At 42.0% G+C, this 20,431-nt stretch overlaps 1 protein-coding gene across 1 annotated transcript in view; it reads left to right on the forward strand.

The window, feature by feature from the left end:
• The window catches only part of BAZ2B (bromodomain adjacent to zinc finger domain 2B), a 3,835,724-nt gene that overhangs the window by 3,012,924 nt on the left and 802,369 nt on the right, over positions 1-20,431 (forward strand). Inside the window, exon 31 of the mRNA XM_044074749.1 lies at positions 4,564-4,837. Coding sequence (XP_043930684.1) covers positions 4,564-4,837 — 274 coding nt within the window. The remainder of the gene's footprint in view (positions 1-4,563; positions 4,838-20,431) is intronic.

The raw sequence follows: 20,431 nt of genomic DNA on the forward strand, positions 1-20,431 counted from the left end.
CCCCTTTAGGACCCTGAGAAATTGTTTCTGGGTCTGCAGCGGGGTTTTTATAAAGAAATTTATGAGAGTCAGGGACCCTGTAGTATCTGTCTGATTTTACTGGAGCAGGGGGTAAAGAATCTGGAGACAGACTGGATTTAGAAAAAACATCATGTACAATATCAAGCCCAGGAGGGATAGCCAGGGGCCTGTGCTGAGGCAATAAAAGGAAATCTCTGAGCCTTTTCTTGGATTCCGAGTAATCCTGGCTCTCCCAATGGAAATGCTCCCTCATGGTGTGCAGGGTTTCCCCAAAAGAATATTCCTCAGGCGGTGAGGCTGAAGGAATGGACTCTTCAGCATCAGAGTCCTCATAGGGAGGGAGAGAATAGCCCTGATCAGAAGAAGAATCAGAGGAAATGGAAGCCTGATCAGAGGAATCATAATCAGTGTCTTGCCTAGGCCTTTTGCCAGGAGGGGGATGGGAACCCCTGATTAAAGTAATAAGGTCTTCGGCCATTTTAAGCATCTGTTTCTTTGGCATGGATGACTGTTCTGGAGAATGCTGCACTTGATTCCTTGTCTTTAATGGTGTTTTTGACTTTGCCTTTGCTGCTGTAGTAGCCTTAATTGTAAGCTGTGAAGGTCTGAAAACACCCTCAGAAGCCGGTGCCTGCTCAGTGGCTCCGGACCCATCTGAGGTTATAGTTTCCGTAGGCCCAATACCTTGAGTTTCCACAGGCCTCGTTGTCTCCACGTGGCTGTCGGTTAGGGCCTGTAGCTCTGAGGTAGCGGGTGTCAGGGGCTGCGAAAGCACCTCACTGAGAACTGGCAACTGGCCTAGAAGAGGCTTCATCATCGGTTTTGGATCTCGGATGCCTGTCTTTTTCTTTGTCTTTGCGTTTTTTATACATTCCGGTCGTCGGTTGTTCCGACGGTATTATATAATTAAATCTTCGTCCAAAATAATGTAAAGCAAAATCAAACCGACGTTTAATAGTGCGTTTATTGAATCTAGCATAACACCGGCAACTAGTAATGTCATGGTCAGGGCCTAGGCAAGGAATGCAGTAAGAGTGAAAGTCCTTATGAGGTATTTGCTTCCCACAAGAAATACAATTATTAACTTTTACTGACATCGGTCTGGAGCAAGAAAAAGTTTCCCCAACAGGGTACTTAGCTTTATTGAAGACTTCGGTTCTGAAACTCAATTTTGAAAATCTCAGGAGTCAGCCGACCGGCACTTGCGAACTGCTTTTGCTTCGGGCACCGCGGCAAGAAAGACTGGGGAAAATGGCATCGGTTGCAACTTTTATACCCCTGGCACACTGACATCAGGGAAAAGGCGATAGCAACCGACGCCAGACCAAGACTTTGGAACTCGGGCCGACTGCGGGTCGCCTGCCAGCAGGATAACCCAAGTGTAATGACTGCAACAGTGAAACACGATGAACATGTGGTATCAAAGTTGTTAAACCTAGGTCTCTGCCATAACTCATTCTAAGACCTGAAAACCTGACCAATGCAAATTAAGCTAGCTAAAATGAGAATGAAGCATGTCTATAAATCCTAATGAAATTGAATGAAAATACAGCAGACGGAACTAAGTTAGCAGTAAAACATCAGCAGCTGAATAGCAAAGCTGACAAAAATATAAAACAGATGAGAGAAAACTGTCCTGATAAAAACAAATTGAAGTGGAATGCATAAAATGGTAATATAGCATATCAGTGGAATTGGATGAAAAGATCTTAAACTGAAATGAATGGTCTAATGAAACGGTAAGTGAAAAGAGTAAAATGGTAATACAAAGCCTATTTAGTTGTATTGCTATGTTATAGCACTGTGTACAGTGAGGGGTACTGTTTTACTCAACATGTAGGCATTCATTGGTTTTCCTACGTGAACACTAGAGCAACAGAAAGGGATAATCTAGTACAGTGCCTGGAATTGTATTCCAGTAAGTAGGAGTACCTATGTTTCTACTGATGTCTGACAGGGCATTTCAGATAGTAACAGCAAGTTCAGAGTTGGCCTGTCTTTTTGGGAAAAAAACAAGGTGAAGGTTGTCTAGAGAAGAATACAGTCACATAAAATGGACAGTGTTCAGAAGAGGAGTAATAGTGAAAATGCTGACTGTGTTGGTTGATAGATAAAGGAAGTGAACCAGTAAACAGTACAACAAGTGAGGAATCGTAGCCTACTTTCAAATGAAAGCCAGCGTAAAACAATAAGAAAGTAAATGCAAGAAAATTTGATATTGTAGTCCAAAAAATGCAAAAGTAGCATTAAACTTTGAAATAGCTACACCCAGTAGTGCTACTTTCTCGCATACTGAGATGTACAACGTTATAAAGTACCTGGATTTACAAGCAGAAACTAGATCGGTGTGGAAGAAAGAGAGTTCTTATAGTAAGTAGTAGGAGCAACATGACTAATAAAACAAGAATTTTCAAGCATACTTAAATATGATACTAATACACGTAACCCTGTATTAACTGCAGAAAGAAGCAATTCTGGGTACATTGTAGATACTGAACAAGTGCACTTTTGGCAAACACCAAGGACTGAATTTATGCTAATTTCATGAACTTTAATTGTACCCTGAGTCAGGAACGGGGTCCATTCCTGTTATGCTATTAAAACCACAAACCATTTAGGGAAATTAAAATGGGATTACCATAAAATGATCAAGACAGAAGTTCTGCTTTATTAAGAATAAAGTAAGAAAAATTACTTTGATTGCTGGACAAGATATAAACAAAGCTTCATCAATCCGTTTAATTAAGAAAGCAATAAAAATGACATTGGTTGATATCAGTGTTCTGCTTGGCATTGAAAGGAGTAGGGGTTGTGAATGGATGTGCCCTGAAACATAAGTGTTAGTTTGAGGGTCTAGGATGACTGAAGACTAGAATAAGTTGATATCTTCATGGTTTGAGCCTCTCAAAGATGAAGGTACTAAGTTTAGAAGGTAAGCAGTCAAATTAATATAGCCTTTAATTCAAGTTCATTGCATTTAGCACAAGAAGGTTGCAGAGCAGAACACCTTTCCAATAGCTAGGCATCATCTTTGGTTTGAAAGTTGTGGGACTGTGTAGTGGACAAAAGTCACATTGCCTGTTACTGTAAGTGTTCCAGTACCAGTTGCTTAGCAACCTGATGTTTCCACAAAGTCCAGTAAAGCCAGCACTGGAGGCAGCACATTGATACAGTGAAATTATATTTTCCAAACTTCACAGAGACAGAACAGGAAGACAACTAGTCTCACCCAGTTAAATTGGTTTCATCAGTTCATTTGACTGTAAAACCCTCCTTGAATGTTTAAATGTCTCCATCTAAGTCACAGGACCAAAGATGAATACATAGATTGTGAATTAATAAAATAAAACAGTGGAACATAGTGTGTATAATGTCATTAAAATAATAATGCTATTGCTCTTAATGAGAACTAAATGTGTTTGCAAAATAAAAAGTATAGAATGATTTTTCTGCTGAGTTAATATGATTAGAACAATGCAAACAGCCATCCATTCAAGTATAGTGGAGATAGCCGAGTAGTATTGATAATATTTCTGCGCCAGTCACAATAGTTTTCTGTGTAGTTTTTCTTCTGATAAATTATCTTAAAAATGAAGGAAATCCAAAGTGAAAGTAAATTAAGAAGTATTATTTAAAGTAGGAGTAAGCCATTCCCTTGTATTAACTATCCATATGTGCTCTTAATAGTTTCATTTTTCATGTGAAGAGTATTCATCCAGATTCCAGTTAAACCATCATGATAATTAATGAAACTGTGAAGGGGACGGAAATTTGAGTCTTGAGGTAAACTGTTGTAAAAATTTTCTGAAAGAGAGAGGTTAAACTCAACAGTACAATGTAAAAGTGGTTAGAAAGGTGTTGGAAAATTACTGAAGTGAAGTGTTGGACCTTATTTGAAAGGGATGGGAGCTAGATGCAGTGACCTTCATGAGGTCAGCAGCAAGGTAATAGTGTGCCTGTTGTTTTGTCTTGGTCGCAACCACTCTTAAGTTGTATTAAGAGATTTCTCTGAGGTTTATTGGACTTCTTGTAATCACGGTTCTTACATTTCCAAATCTGAGTTTGATTACTACCTTTATAACTTTTCAGTGAGTTATTTTCAGACTTGTTTTTCATACATCTGCAGTTGGTGCCTCATCAGCACTAAGAGATGTTTAACTAGCTGTAGAAAGATACATTACTGAGTAATGTGCAAATCAGTGATGTATAAGTTCCACCTGGAATACTGGTATGCAAGAAACACTTTGTAAGTTCTACAAGAAGATGCAGAATCAGAAGAAAATTCATGTTTTTGTTTGCTCATTATATTCTCTACACAGTTTATCCTTCCCTTTAAGTGTCAAAAGTAAACTTCCATAGCTGGATAATTTTGTACACATCAAAGAAAAAGTGACAGGAAGTCAGCCATGACTGGACAGAAATAATTAAAATTGGGTTTTCTTTTTATAAGGACATGTTAAATTAGATTGTCTTGAACTGAATGTGAGAAAAGTAGTAGTTTTTATTTATGGCAATCTTATTTGCTTTCTTCCATTTTCTTAGTTAAAATCCGGTTTACCATTGATGGGTCTTCCATATTGTGGGTGGTCTGCAGGAATGCTTACCCCAAATGTCTTGTTTTCTTCACCAAAGCCTGGTGGGAGTCCTGCTGTAGGAACATCAGAAGGAAATGGGAATCCATTCTTGGCAACCAGTGCGTCTATATGTAAAGTTGAATCACCAGTACCTCAAACTGAGAAACCATTGTGTACTCCCTCTCCTATAGTCGATGGACCAAAACCAGTGGATTATTGTAGCCCAATGCCTATACCAGAAGGTAAGAGATTTTCTTGGCAGTAGTGATGCTTGCAAAACTTATAACAGTGTTTTTAATAAAATTACAATGTAATGTGTTTTTGAAAGAAAACAAAGTTTCTGTAACATAGCTATTATTTAGTAAAATGTTTTACACACGGTGTTATCAAGCAGTTGTATCTTGAACTTCTCACATTATATACCACTTTCTTTGCAAATCTGTCTTTAGATAGTTTTAATATGAGGATTTGCTGCCTTACCCCATTGGCTATTTTCCACTCAACAACAGAAGAGGGACAACCATAAGAAGTGAGCAAATTTCTCTCCAGGTTAAAATCCTTCCTCTTCTTTTCTTTCCTGCCACTGCATGGATGTGATACTCGCTCAGTTGAAAACTTACTCCATTTATTTCACTGTCTTCCTGTTTTTCAGATTTATCTAACAAAGCTGGAAACTAGTGATAGGTTCATCTGATCACTATAACAAATTTTATTATTAAAAAAATCTGGGAATGTATTTTTAGGTTGAAAGTCTTCTTTTGGTAACCTGCATTGATTTTTTTGGGTGTTTTATAGTATGTTGGTAGTTTTTTTACCGTGCTGTTTTTCTGTCCTCAGGTTGAAAAGCTTGTTAGAGTACATTTTTTATATATGTAGATATTTTTCCATCATGCCTGCTTACCATCATACCCTCTCCCAGTTAGACATGGCCCATTCATTATATTGCCTGAGAATTTCAGTACAGAGCAGGGCGAGAGGTGTCTGAAGAAGACCATCATTCAAGTTGCCATGACGGTGCATTATGCCTTCACTAGGATCCTGGCAATTAGAGCCTTTTTAATGCTTTAATTTCTGAACTCTTTCACTGTTTTGGACCACAGCATCTTCCACATTCATGTACATGCTTCTGTACAACTGTGTTGAAGGCTACCACCAACATGTGTCTAGGGTGAGTCTAATGTCTGCCCTCTGGCCATGGATTTGCTTTGCGTCCCCAATTCAATAGATCGTGTCAGTGGGTGGCTAGATCTTCATCATTGCCACTGCTCCAGTAGCCTTTAGACTATATGAATTGTGTCTTGCCCAAGTCTCAGCAACCAGCCAGCTTCCAAAAGCTCTGGCTCCTACCCACATTTGCACCCTGCTGATTGACTGGTCAATTCTGAGGAGGGAAAATCAGCAGTCAGTGTAGAAAATCTTCAGTACTTTCTTCTTGTCTTGTGAAGAAGCAGCTCAGAGGTTCACAAGATCAGCAGCCAGCATTTCAGCTTCTTTTCTTCTGGCAGATAAATCCCCTCTGGTAAACCCTTCCACACAAAAATTATGTAGGTACTCTTTTATTTTAATTTAGCAGTTATGTCCCTGTAAGAAACCAGATATTTCTTTAACATTGAAAGTTTCTTATCTGGGACCTCAGTTTTTAGCCTCAGCTGTTTTGGAGGCTTATTTTGAGGAATTGTATTGCTTATGCAAATGTGTTTAAACAAAAGTTGTGTGTGCGGAAATGTTTTACTTAGGCAGTGAATTCTAGTGCTTGTGTTTACACAGTGACAACCTACCTACTATTATTTTCTGTCAGACTAATTTTATTGTAAAGGGGTTGCTGACCAGAAGTTTGTGTACTGCTTTTGCATAACTGTCTTTTGGTGACATTTTATGGCTGTGAAAGTGTGTGTGGTATTACTGCAAACTATTTGATAACTTTACTTTCAAATTACTCTGTCCAGTATTTTTAACAGCATCCAAAACATCCTACTTGGTCACAGCATAATTACTTTCCCATCCCTACTAGTCCAACTTCTGTTATTCCCAGAAAGAAAGAAAAGAAAGTTAACACAGTACCCTTCCTGACTCCGTGAGCTCAGATTTCACCTCAGCCAATAGTGGGGGATTATGCAGTGGCCAGCAGTCTTTCCTCAGAGCACTCACTTACTTCGCTGGCTTACTTTGGTGTAGTCCTTTTAACCACAATGAAGCAGGGGTCAGTCACATCCTCTTCCTCTGTTTTAATATCCAAGCTAGACATGGAAGAACCATCATTACTGGTGCATGGAGACATGCTGGGGGAGGGGTGATTGCTGCTAGATGCATCCATGGAAAACAGCTCTTGATGGAGCAGACATTTTTAATTCAAGCTGGTCACTGCAGATATCTATAAAAAAAAGTTAAACATTGTTCATCAATAGACAGTATATATAAGAAAAATTGATTTTTGTACCGTAGACAAAAGTTACAGTTAGTCCTTGTACACAGAATATAGTACCTGTAAATCAGGTGAGTCAAAATATTCCTGAGGAAGAAATGTCAGAGGATTCTGACACAGACAGAGGCAGGGCTTCCTGTCCTGCAGATTCCAAAGTCCAAAACTGTGATACTGAGTAAAACTGTTTCTCACAATCTCCTTTGCAGGAATTTTGTTTTACTCAGGTTGTTAGGGTGAAAGAGGTGTTTTGTCAGAACAGATGGTTGTTCTCCTGATTTGAAAAGGAGTTAATGACTTGTTACAAGTGGATATGCCTTAATGTTCAGCAGGCACACTGCCTTTCTGAGATTCAGGTAGTAGTGCACTGCTACCCTCGGCTGGTAGTTTACTAAAGCTCAGAGTCCCTCCCACTTGCCTGTTTGTGGGTGTGATGGACCAGTCATCTGGTCATAAAAGGAATGCCTTACAAAACCCACATACAGGACCTTTTAATTTTTTCTAGTGCCATAGTAAGAGAGGGATGTCTTGGACATCTGCACCTTCTGAGCTCAAATAAGAAACCCTTTTGGGTTTTTATTTACTCCCTCTGCCATTTTTCTGTCCGAGCTTGATTGGTGTATTCTGCTGCTTTGACTGTTTTTTTTTCTGATTGAGAAATTGTATGTGCTTGGTGTTTTACTTTATCTGGAGTATAAGGCTTATATTGTTTATTATAAGTTTCATTTGAAAGCTTTGACAGGAAAATGTGAGAATTTCTTATTTTTTCCCTTGGGGTTTATGACTATTTGAGGTGATTGAGTAGGTTTACAGCATGTTAAACAATTTTTCATTTAAATCATGATTTTCCTGCCATTTTGTAAGTTAAACATTTCTGACAGGAATTTTTCATTGGGTTTATCCTTTATTTCTATTCTAAGGCTGTTTTATGCTGTTTCTAATCATCTGCGGCCGAAACTATCTTTTATAAGTAAAATCCGGGCACTTTTGGGATATGTATTTTGTACTTTGAACTGTGGTACTGAAACTACTTTTAATTCAGTGCATTGTTCAGAATATAGACTGCATGTTACTGTTTAGAGGGGAAATAGTGGGATTTGTCCTTTTGTTACTTGACTGGCCATGCAGCCATTCTTTGGTATTGCTGCAGCAATTTTTTTGCCACCTAAATGAATTAATTTTCATATGGTACCCCCACCACAACCACTATCTACCCCTTGTACCCCTGAAAAGCATAGAAGTAGATCAAGAAATATTGTGCCAATCTATGGCTTATGACTAATCAGTAATCTTGAGTAGGCCATTGGACCATTCGCCTTCTTTTGCCCCTGACTCTTGGTTTGGTGGAGTTACCACAACTGTGAGTGACATGAAGGTCAGACGCATCCTCCTGGGCTGTATCATAACCTAGTACAGATACAGGAGAACCAAATTCTTTTGATGCAGAGGAAGTCAGGGATGCAGAATCTGTTGCCAGTGTTGATATATTTCCTCTGTAGATTCTCCCATTAGTGTAGTGTATGCATATAATGTGACCAAAGGACCCACAAAATTGCAGGGCAGCAGTCTCCAACTTTTTTACCTGGGCTGGTGGCTATGGGTCGATTCATTATTCAGGTCATGGGAACGTCGGTGCTCCCACCCCCATTCTGCTACTCAAGGATCCTGATTTTGAAGGGGATCTAGAATCTGAGGTTTTGGAAGGGTCAGAGTCTGAGCAGTCAGTTTCTTCTGAGGACGAATATGTTCAGAAACCCAAGCAGATGTTTTCCTTTTCCCAAATACTGCCTAGATTTAGGGATATATTCAGCAGGGTACATTGTCTATTGAAGCATGAAGCTTCCGATGTGGTGTCTTCCCTCTGTTGATCCCAGCATTGGAGGATGTTTTAAAAAAAAACCTTGCTCTTGCTCTGCTGAATGAGTCTGTGCCTAAAAAAGTGTTTAAGAAATTCAGTGCGTGCTCACCATACCTAGCCTCCTATCCTCCTTGTCTGCGGACACTGCTTCTGTGACCTTTCCAATAAAATGATTGTGTCTTTATCAAACCCAAGATAAACTAGGCAAGTGACTAGACTCTCAGAAAAAGAAGGTGGAGCAGTCCAGCATGGTAGTTTTTAAAGTATTTAAGTACCAGTGTTTTATGTGGAAGTTTGTGTTGAGTGTTCACCTTGTGGACACAAGATCCCTCCCAAAGACCTACTCGTTTTTTTTGCGTTTATTGCTTGGGTGCTGTTCATTTACAGGCAAATTGTGAAATATGTGCTGCCTTTGGGTACAGCGCTATTCAAGGTAGGAGAGAAAAATCTCATTCTAAAAGGCTTGCTTCTCCCATGAACAGAGTCTTTTTATTTAGTTATATCTTCTGAATCCAGACCTGTTTGAGCTTCTCCCAGCAGCAGGACAGAAAAGAGAAAGAAAAGGATAAGTCTAAAGAAAAGCATAGAGAAAACTGTAAGCATTCAGAAGGAAGGTCTGAGGAAAAGAAAACTGAAAGAAAAAAATTTTAAAAAATCGAGGAAAAAGTCACCAGATCCAAATGGTCCGTCTAGTCCACTACCCAAAAATTGAGGTATTTGGATCCACCTGTTAGCCGGGTCTGAATTCCCTCTTCTCAAGCTATATTTTGTCTGGAACCAATGAGACCTCGGCTCCATTCACCTATTTTTACAAGACAGAAGCTCTTCCAGACCTCCTTCTGTAACATCTTTATCAAGATCGGTCAAATCCACCAGAAGTCTTAGGGAAATGGATGGCGACCAAATGATGAGGAAGTTCTTGAGGACAGAGATCCAACTGGGAGTCTTACTGGTGCTTCCCAGAAGGGAGGTCCAGGTTCAAGCCCATTGACCCCATTGCGTTTTTCTCCAGTACTGGTCCAGTTTTTGGAATTGATTTGTACAGGTCCAAACCCCTCCAGTGTACCACAGTCTGATTCAGCAATCCAGGGAACTTCATTAACTATGTCCCTTATTTTGTTGATTCCAGTGCTGTTGAATCCAGACAAGTCCCAGAGCCGAAGCATTAGTGTCAGATTCCCAATGGTGGAGTCAACTCCAAGGTTCTCTAAGCCATCTCTACTTCCTGGGACCTCTGCACTCAATCACTCTGTTCCAAGGTCTTCTTTAGAACCATTCTCTGTTGGAATGGATAGAGTTCCTGAGTCCTTTGATAGAGGAAATACTTCCTTAGTTCCACCTATGTAATCTGCTTTTGAGGCTGTTAAAAGTACTTTGGTTCCACCAAGAAAGCAGGTGCATACACCAAGTTAAGATCCTTCCTGACACCCATTGGAAACCTGTACCTTATACTTCTCATTTGGATTGACAGAGCCAGAACCCATAAGTTTCAAGACTACTCGACATTCAAATTCCCAGTCTGATTACGAGTGGTCTCCACCAGAACCCCATAGGCATGTTTCCAGGAAACAGACGTGCAAACAGAAGCACTTAGACTTCTGTCCTGAGTCGGTCACTAAAGACATGGATTTAGATGAAGGCAAAGGACCCGTGGATCCTCAATATCCCCCCAGATTATGTCACCCTCAAAAACATGCTAGAGCTGGTAAAGCAGAAAGGGTGTTGGTTCACTGAAACTCCTTTGCCAAATTAATCTGTGTTCCTCAAAGCTTTCAGGACTGGTTCATCTATATCCTCAGTGGTTACTCCTTCCCCAAACAAATATGTGTTACTCAATGCTTTCAGGACTGGTTCATCTGTGTGCTCAGTAGTTCCTCCTCCCCCCATCGATGCCCTTAGATATCTTATGGCACACAAGTTATGGAAGGACCCTGATATCATAGAACCAGTTGCCCAAAAAAGACAAGATCTTAGTAGTCCCAAAATATAGGAAGCACTGGACGAAAAGACCCACAGTAGATACCATGGTAGTAGCAGCAACCATGAAGAGAGAACTGTCCTAGGGGAGTTCTTCTGTCTGTCCCCCTAACAAGGAGTCAGAGACATTGGACAGACTAGGAAAATGTGCATAACTTCAGCAACCTTTGTACTCAGAGAGCTGAACTACCTTGTACAATTAATTTGTTTTCAGAGGGGCTTGACCAAGGAGATTTCCCCAAGTCCCTCTTGGATAATTTGCTTTCAGATTTAAAAAAAACTGTGGGCACCCAATTGTGTACCCTATAATCCACTTCTACTGTAATCATGTGCCTGCTATCCAATGCAGGAGATGGTGCAGCAAGAGCAGCTGGCACAGGCATTACCATGCATTGCCATGCCTGTATGTGGCTGTGCGAATTTGTGGAAAGGTTTAAGGTGTCTTTTATTAATGCCCCTTTTGATAGTTCCACACTATCCAGACCAAATGTTGAGAGTCTTACTAGGAGTGAGCAAGTGAGTAAGACCCCTATCTACCATAGGAATGTGTTTCTCTACCCCTCAAAGATCCTATTCCAGGAAGCAAAGGAGTGGTAACAAAATGTGCTTCAGAATATCACAGGGTTTTTACCATGGCCCTCCTCAAGACAGACCCACCCAGGCAAAGCGGGAGATAACTCAAATGGATGTCGGCGCAGAGGCGGACCATATAATCAGGGTTTTTGCTGACCTTTCTTATAGAAGCCCTAAAGGTTAACCCAGCTGCTGCACTCTGAAGGCAGTCATCGGGAGGAGAGGGGTGCTTAACTTTACACCCAGTAGCCTAGCAAAACATTATGTAAAATTCCTGTATGCTAAGCATAATCATTAGAGGCTATACCATTCTCTTTTTGTTTCCTCCAAAGAAGAGTTGAAAGATTCTTGACATTCGACCTGAACAGTTGGAATCTGCAGCAAGAAGTTTCAAAGTTGGTAGAAAAAAGTCATTCAGCAGGTCCCCAGACTAGTTGGGATCCGGAGTCTATTCCAGGTTCTTTCTAGTTCCAGAGTGAACAGGGAGCTTAGTCCAATATTGAACCTCAACCACCACAATCAGTTTGTAAAACATAGTTCCAGATGGTCACAGTACATTCCATATTACCTCTTTTGAGGAAGGATAATTGGATGCGGTTAATAGATCTCCAGGATGCCTAGTATCATATAAAGATACAGAGGCAATCCAATGAAATTTCCCCATTTCTGGCTGTTGGCTAACCATTTTCGGTTCAGAGTATTGCCATTCAGTCTCAATACAGCCCCCTGGGTGTTCACCAAGATTATGGCAGTGGGAGCAGCTCATCTCCAACTGCAAGGGATCCAGGTCTTCCCCATATCTAGATGATTGGCTGCTAACTGCTACTTCCAGTGATCTACTGCTACAATAACAAACACTATGACTTTGTCTTACAGATCTGTTATGGATCACAGTAAATCGTGCAAGCAGTTAACTGTTTCCCACTCAGCAGATAGAATTTATAGGGTGTCATATTAACACAGATTTACAAATTGCCAAACTCCCAGACACAAGAGTGCTGTCTTTAAGACTGATGGCTTCTAATGTAATTCAACATTCTTGTCAACAAGCAAGATTGATTTTCCATTTGTTAGGTCTGATAGCTTCTTCCATCATTTTAGCTCCACTAGTGAGATACCACGAGTGTTACAGTGGATTGTCTCAGTCCAGTAATCACTATGTCTACAACCCCTCCATTCCAAAATTTATCTCACTCAACTCTGCAGAGGTCATATAAAGTGGTGGATAACATTTCCATCAGTTACAGAAGGAAGACCCATTTGCCCACCAACTCCCCAGGCTACAGTAATGACGGACACTTCCCATCTAGTGTGAGGGGCATTTCAAGAGGAACGACTGTTCAAGGTACTTGGTCACCTGTAGAGGCCAACCTTCACATCAGTATCTTGGAGATGAAAATGGTCCTCCTAAGAGTTGCAGGTTTTTCATGGACCCCTTTTCTGCTCCTCTCCTACCAATAATGGATTTTCTTTCTGAGTTTTCTTCACCAAGGATCTAGTTTTTCTACCATCAAAGTACTAATGGCTGCTATAGCCAGTTTTCACATATGGCAAAGTGTGACACTTCCATTTCTTCTCTTTGAATCTCTAAAGCTTTCCTCAAAAAAGCTTTCTTAATGAGACCTCCAATTAGGGACCCAGTTCCTCCATGAGATGTCTCAAGCATGCTTCAATCATAACTCAGAAACCCTTTGAACCAGCAGCATCAGTGGATCTCGAGTATCTTTCTTGAAAAACTGTTTCTCTTATTGTAGTTATATCTGCTAAATGAATTTCTGAATTGCAAGCACTCTCAAGCAGGCCACCTTTCCTCATTTCCATAAAGACAGAGTGTCAGTGAGAACAGATCCTTCCTTTTTCCCAAAGCTGATATCTGAAGCAAATTTAAATCAGTCCATTGGTCTTCCAGTCTGCTTTTCCAATTTCTCCAACAAAGATGAACATCTGCTACATATCCTGCATGTTCATCAAGAGCTCAAGTTCTACTTAACACCATACCAGGGATATCAGAAAGTTGGATCAACTATTTGTACCCATTTAAAGCAAAATTGAGATGATGTGTCAAAAATTACAATTTTCAAATCGTGTTCATTCTTGCTTGATGGGTGAGTCACTTTTACCAGCTCGAGGCAGCCCCATATCCCATGATGCAAGGCGTAAGTACCCAGATCAGGTCCTCCTTTTACCAGCTCCTGGTAAGTGATTTACTACTTTGATATTTTAGCCTTTTACTAAAACCCTTTAAAATTTAGTTTTAAGTTAATTTTATAGATTTTCTGACAGAAAATTACCTGTCTCTTCTTATTTTTAGTCAAGGTATATTTAATTTAATTTAATTCTTTGACTGGTGTGTGTGTGAAGATGTCTCTGACCGGTCACACTTACCCTAACTTGCCTGGGGCCTCTTCACCTGCAGGACTCCTGTGCTATATGTTATTCCTTCAGCCAGAGAGTCCTGCAGGAAAACAAACTGATACTTAAAGCCTGTGGCTTCTCGCCGACGTTCTGAGTCGAGGATCGGCTCGGCTGGAGCGATTTCTGTAAAACAGCCTCGGCACCGATGGCTATGGCTCCTTCCAGGAAGAGGTCCTTCCTTGGAGCCGATACTTTGGGCTCGGCTTCCCTCTCCTTTTCGGGCAGGCCATCAGAGCCGATCTTCAAAATCATCCAGGCTTTCTGACCATGACTTAGAGAATGGTCAAGTCACAGGCACTGGCCCAAATGTTACATAGTCCGTCTCAACAGGCGACTATTGGTCCACACCCGTTACAGTTCCTCCTTCAACTCTACCCCAGAGCTTGCTGGAGGACAGATACCCCTTCTGTTCCTTCAGCCTCTATAGTTCTTGGAACGGGTTCTCTCGGACCTGCCTGGGGGACCCAGAGATCCTCAATTTCCCCTCTCGAGGATTCTCCTGATGTGGACTTGTAGACCCCCGAGAGGACACATGTACTCTCCCGAGTCTATCACTTCAGATACTGACTTTGATGAGTCAGAGGATCCCCTAGATCCCTGTCTCCCTTTCGGACCCCTTATGCAGGTTGTGCCCGAAGGCGTGGGCAGCTCCTGACTCTGTAGAGCCAGTCCCTAGGAGGCCTTCAAAATTTATCACTGCAGATCCTTCCGTGCCGTCCATCCTCGGACCATGGATAGGTACGTAAGCGGATGTTTTCCTCAGCGACCTTTGCTATCGTTAAGCTGAATTACCTATGTCACTTCACCAGACTCCAGAGGACAGCTGCAGGGGCTCAAGAAAATGATGGATAGAGCCGCGAGTAGCCGCAGGTGTGAGATCCCTAAGGCGTCCTTCACAAATTCTCCCTTTGATGGGTCAGCTTTGTTTGGCCCTCAGGTGAAGGCAAGACTCTTTCTGTTCTAGACCTTACCCCAAAGGACAGAAAGGTGGCAAAATGTTAGAGGCAGAGGGGTAACAACAGGACGCCGCTCTAGAGGCAGAGGGGTCCAAAACAGCATCCCTGAGATGTAGAAGCCTGGCATTCCCTCACTCAAGACAGATGGGTACAGTTTCCAGATGTACCACCCGTCTAAGGGAAATCAACAGACCATTCAGAGCCGGAATCTACTCAAGGTTCTTTTTGGTCCAAAAAGACGGGAGACGTGTTCACCAAATGCATGGCAGTGGTCACGGCTCACCTGAGGGGCGTCAAATTTCAGGTGTTTCCGTATCTCGGTGACTGGCTCCTGTCAGCCACCACCAGGCATCAGCTTATACAAGCCAGGGATTACACAATAAATCTTTGTTCTCATTTGGGCATCTCGATCAACCATAGCAAAACTTAAACACTTGTCGATGTCCAGCTACCCTTACAGGTACAGGCCAGAATGGTTCTAAGGTATTAGGCCTCATGGCTGCGGCCATTACTCTTCTTCCTGGCTCGACTACATCGCCTTCTTCAGTGGATGCTGTTCACACAGTGGTCGTACCAACAACTTCCTATCGTCACCAGATTCTGGTGACACAAACTGCAAAGATCATCTTGCTTGGTGGATCACATCTCCTCAGATTCACCAAGGCAGGTACTTTGTACCCCCATCCCGATAGCCACTGACACCACGGATGCCTCCCTGATGGTGGGGGTCATTATCAGGGCAGGATGGTTCATGGGACGAGACGCAGCCCGTCGAGTACCATCTGCACATAAATGTCCTGGAGATGAGAGCAGTGCTTTTAGCGTTGCAAGCCCTCAGCGACTTTCTTCCGGACAACATGTCTGTAGTTTGGTATATCAACAAACAGGTAGGAACCAAATCCTACCCCTTGTGTGCGGCGCTCAGACTATGGCAAAGCACGCATATCCCTGGGAAAACCAACATTGTAGCAGACAGATTGAGCAGAGCTATTCTCATGCCTCACGAGTGGTCTCTCAAGCAATCTATAGCGGAAGAGATATTTCTGGAATGGAATTAGGTCCATGTTGCGATCTTTCAGCAAATGTCCAGACTTCTTCTGTCTCTTCCCTCTACCAGGCCATCCCCCAGAGACGCCTGACCCAGGATTGGCTCCATTTCCTCTGATCCGAGAGCCAAATTGATTCTCATTGCCGCATCTGGACCCAGTGCCAGATCTTCTGATTCACCAATCGGGTCAGCTGCACGGTCTACCCCTTCTCTCAACCTAGTTAGAGACATCATAGTAACCGTTAAAATCCTCTACCAGGAAAGGCCAAGAATATTGATCCTTTCACTGCCCCTGTTCAGGCAGTCCTGGACTTCTTAGCAGAGATTTTATTTTCCTACTAAAGCCTCCAGTCAGGAATCCTCCTCCTCAGTGGGATCTAAATTTAGTGCTGACATCCTAGGGTGTCTGAACTTCATGCTCTATCTATTTGGTTTTTCACAAAGACAGAGTATCTTTGAGAACTAATCAATTTGAATCAATCCATTGATCTCCTGTATTTTTCCCAAACTATTCAGACAGAGCTGAACAAAAACTACATTATCTTGATGTCCACCGTCAACTTAGATATTATTTGGACAGAACAAAAAATTTAGAAAATCTGATCAACTTTTTTTCCCTATGCGGATAATAAAAGGCCTTCCTGTTTCTAAACAGAGCCAGTTTTGGCTCTACAGTCCTCAAGAGTCTGTTCCATTGAGCCACCCAGGATAGAGGTGCTAGGGGCGGTCCCATCAAGAGAGAATGAGCGAGATTGACAACTTAACATTAAGAAGTTATGTACCCATGTTAGTTGTCTTCTCTTCAAACCTCCCTCCTTCCCCTGGCCTGGACAGACCTTGTTATAAGAAATTATTATGCTGAAGACCATTCAGACCTGGTCCTTCTTCCATCTGTAAGTTTTCTTTCTTCCTTTGGGAAGTATTTTATGGTGACTCGAGCTAGCAGTGGCCCGCGAGTGGAGCAGGGGATCGCTCGAACCCATCAATTTTCAATCGTGTTCAGACGGTATTTCTTTTGTATGTAAGGATCGGGGTTTAGTCCTACATATAAAACCAAAAGCCCATTCCACTAGGGCAGTGGCTACCTCTACAGCATTCATGAAGAGTTCTCTGACACTTGTGCAGCAGCAACCTGGTCAACAATTCAAACGTTTATATCTCATTACAACTGGATATGCAATCATGAGCTCACACATCCTTTGGTTCTACCATTCTTATGAATGTCCTTTCTTGATAACACTCAGATCCTTTTTAGGCAGATTGGGAATCTGTCCCAAACATTGAGATGAATGAAAATAGACATCAGATATGAAAGTTATGTATTTACTATAACAATATATTTGTGTTGCCTCATTTTTGTCAGGTTCATCATTCCTCCCTCCTTTCCCTTTCCAGATTGCCATCTATAAACTTCTGGTGCTTGGATAGACTTCGACCAAGACCCTGTGTTAGGTGACATCACCCATACTGACATGTTTATTAAGCTGTTGGCTTTATTTTATTGGGGAGGGTTATACTTTTCAAGCAGACTTTTCTGTAGCTAGCAAGAGTCAGCAACTCGATCTGAGGTAAGTTAGAAGGAGGGAATTATGGGTATGGGAGGAGTCAGGGCTCTGGAAGAATGTGCCAAGGTTGGATCTGATCAGATCAAACAACCCAAACATCGAACCGGATGAAAATGAGAAAAAACAGAACCTTATGGTAGGTACATAACTTTGTTATTTGAATGCTCCACTTGATTCTGATTGTGTGTGGTACAGCAGTTAATCAGCTCCTAAAACACTGGGATGGCAGAGGTAAACTGATACAAGGGCTGTTTAAAATGTTATATATTCCCAAGTTTCCCCCATAAGCAGGATAATTATCGGTGGCCAACAAACAGAAACTCGATCTGAACAAAAGTCAGGGTACCGAAAGGAAATGGTAGGATGAGAACTCCACTGAACCTAACAGGAAGGGTCCTTTCCCAAAAAAGATAATCCCATTTCCACCTTATGACAGCTGAGGCTTGGCACCCATTATTCCTAGGTTCTTGTCCAGGTGCACCACCTCAAACCTTAGCTCTCAACAAGCCAGCCTGTCCATCAGTAGTTTACGACAAATGAGTGCTCGACATTGTGGGTAAAGGTTACTGTAACAGTGGAAGGAACATTAGCCACTGTTCAAGGGGTTTCCCCCTCACCCATCAGACCAGACTTTGATTTCCTTTCCTGTACTCTGGCACATTCTGGACTCTGGGATCATAGAGCCAGTCACTCCTTCAGAGAGAGTTAAAGGTTTCTACACCAGAAGTTTCCTACTCCCCAAAAAAGAGCTGACATGGAGACCGCTGTTAGTCCTTTTCTTTCTGAATAGTTTTGTCAAGGTCCCCAATTTTAAGATGCTCACCCTGCTGACAGTACTTCTTCCTCTGGCAGACCACTACTTCTTGGTAACCCCGGACGTGAAGGATGCATATCATCATATCCCCATTGTTCCTTGCTTCAGGAGATGTCTGAGATTTGTTGCTTCTGGTTCTCACCATCAGTTCTTTGCATTGCCCTTTGGACTGTCCACTGTACCATGAGTGCTTATATCTTGCTGCAGTAGTGGCTCACTGCCGGACTCTTGGCATTCACATTTTTCCTTCCTTGGATGACTTGCTTATATGTGCAGAGTGTGAATCCAAGTGTTTGGAGTCACCAGAGAAGGTTTTTGACCTTACTCTCCCGGCTAGGGTTCATGTTGAACCTTTGAACGTCATGCATGACACCCTTGTAAAGTTCTGTGCGGGGTGCTTAATCATCACAGACAAAATTGCCTTTCTTCTGAAAGACAAGGTCCTGTCCTACCAGACAATGTTTCAGGAATTTTCCAGGAGGAACATCGCCTGACCAAGAGAATTCCAAAAAATTCTTGGACTGATGGGTGTCCATGGTTCTCTTGATACCACTGGCGTGTCTTCACATGAGGAAAATTCAGTGGGGTGTACAAATTTATTGGCTCCAGCACTTAGATTCCCTGGAAGTCCATTTGCCAATGCTGGACTTTATCTGATGAGAGAGATAGTGGTGGAGACCACAGCTGAGTATAAATACAGGACTATTGTTATAACTACCTATTCCTGTGCAGTCTCTCCACATCAATTTGTCTGACTTCACTTGGGGAGTTGTGTCAGTGGGAGGCAAGTGCAGGCCACTTGGAGGCCTAATGATCCAGAGAAGCACATCAGTATCAAGGAAATGTTGCTGGTGATCCATCTCCTTGAAACTCCTTTACCACCTGTAGATTCTAGGTCCTCCTCTTGTTGTTACGGATTAAACCACAGTAATGTTGTACCTCTACAAACAAGGTGGTACAAGGTCTTATCCTCTGTGCCAGTTGGCAATGATGACCTGGGAGCTGCCTTTACAGCATTCTCTGACTCTTCAGGCGTCCTGCATCCCATCAAAGCAAAACTTTGTGGCAGACAAACAAAGCAGATTCTGGACAGACCTGCACATATGGCAGCTCAAGTCAGTGGTGTTCCTTGGTGTAGTCTGGATGTGGAGAACGCCTCAAGTAGATCTTTTTGCCTCCTTTCAAAACAGGCAACTTGAGAAATTCTGTTCCAGACAGCCTTGCAGCCATGCTTGACAGACAGACACATTCTTGTTCATTTGGAGAGGAATGTTTCTGTATGCGTTTCCACCTTTTTTACCAATTCGCAAGGTGCTTCTGAAGATTCAAAAAGAAATGTCAAAGATCACTGTGGTGATCCCCTATTGGCCCGGGCAATCTTGGTTCTCCCATCTAAAGTTATTTGCCAAGGACAATTACCACATACTTCCCCCCACTCTGGATTTGCGCTCACAGTCTCAGAGGTGGCTGCTGTATATCAGTTTGGAGCAATTACAACTGACAGCCTGGGTGATTCAGTTTTAAATCTGTCTAGGTACTTGTTTCATAGGATTTACAGCAGGTGTTAAAGGAGACTAGAAAATCTGCTACTAGAAAATGTTATGTTTACAAATAGATGAAGTCTTCTAAGTGGTGTCTTTATGGAAGCAGAGGGTCCCATGAAATTAACATCCCTCTGATCTTCATATGTTTGTGTGAGCTACTTTCAGGATCCATTAAAGTGAATTTAGCATTCCTCTCTGCTTGTCTATTTTTTTATCCCACTCTTTATTTGTCAAGACAGTTCATGAAAGTAGTGTTGCATATGAGAGCCCCTCATAAGCAAATCCCTGCTTTGTGAGAGCTAAGCTATGTTCCAGAAAAATTGACCTTATCACCTTTTGAACTTGTTGTTCTGAAGCTCTTATTGTAGACAACTGTTTTGCTTATGCTTTGACATCTGCAAGGCAACTTTGTGTGCTGCATGCTGTCATGGTGGGACAACCTTACCTTATTTTCCACAGGACAGAGTTGTGTTGTGCACTAACCTCTCTTTCATGCTGAAAGTGGTCTCAAAATTCACTCTAATCAGTCTGCCAGCCTTCCTGTATTCTTACCAGAACTTCAGAATAAGGGAGAGAGAATACTTCATACTTTGGATATGCACCGGTAATACACTGCTTTAATGGCAGTACTCACCAATCTTCCCCCTTTTTGGATCTGCATAGTCTT

The sequence above is a fragment of the Protopterus annectens genome, chromosome 6.part0, assembly GCF_019279795.1.
Source record: "Protopterus annectens isolate FY-2018-M chromosome 6.part0, PAN1.0, whole genome shotgun sequence".
Taxonomy (NCBI): Eukaryota; Metazoa; Chordata; order Ceratodontiformes; family Protopteridae; genus Protopterus; species Protopterus annectens.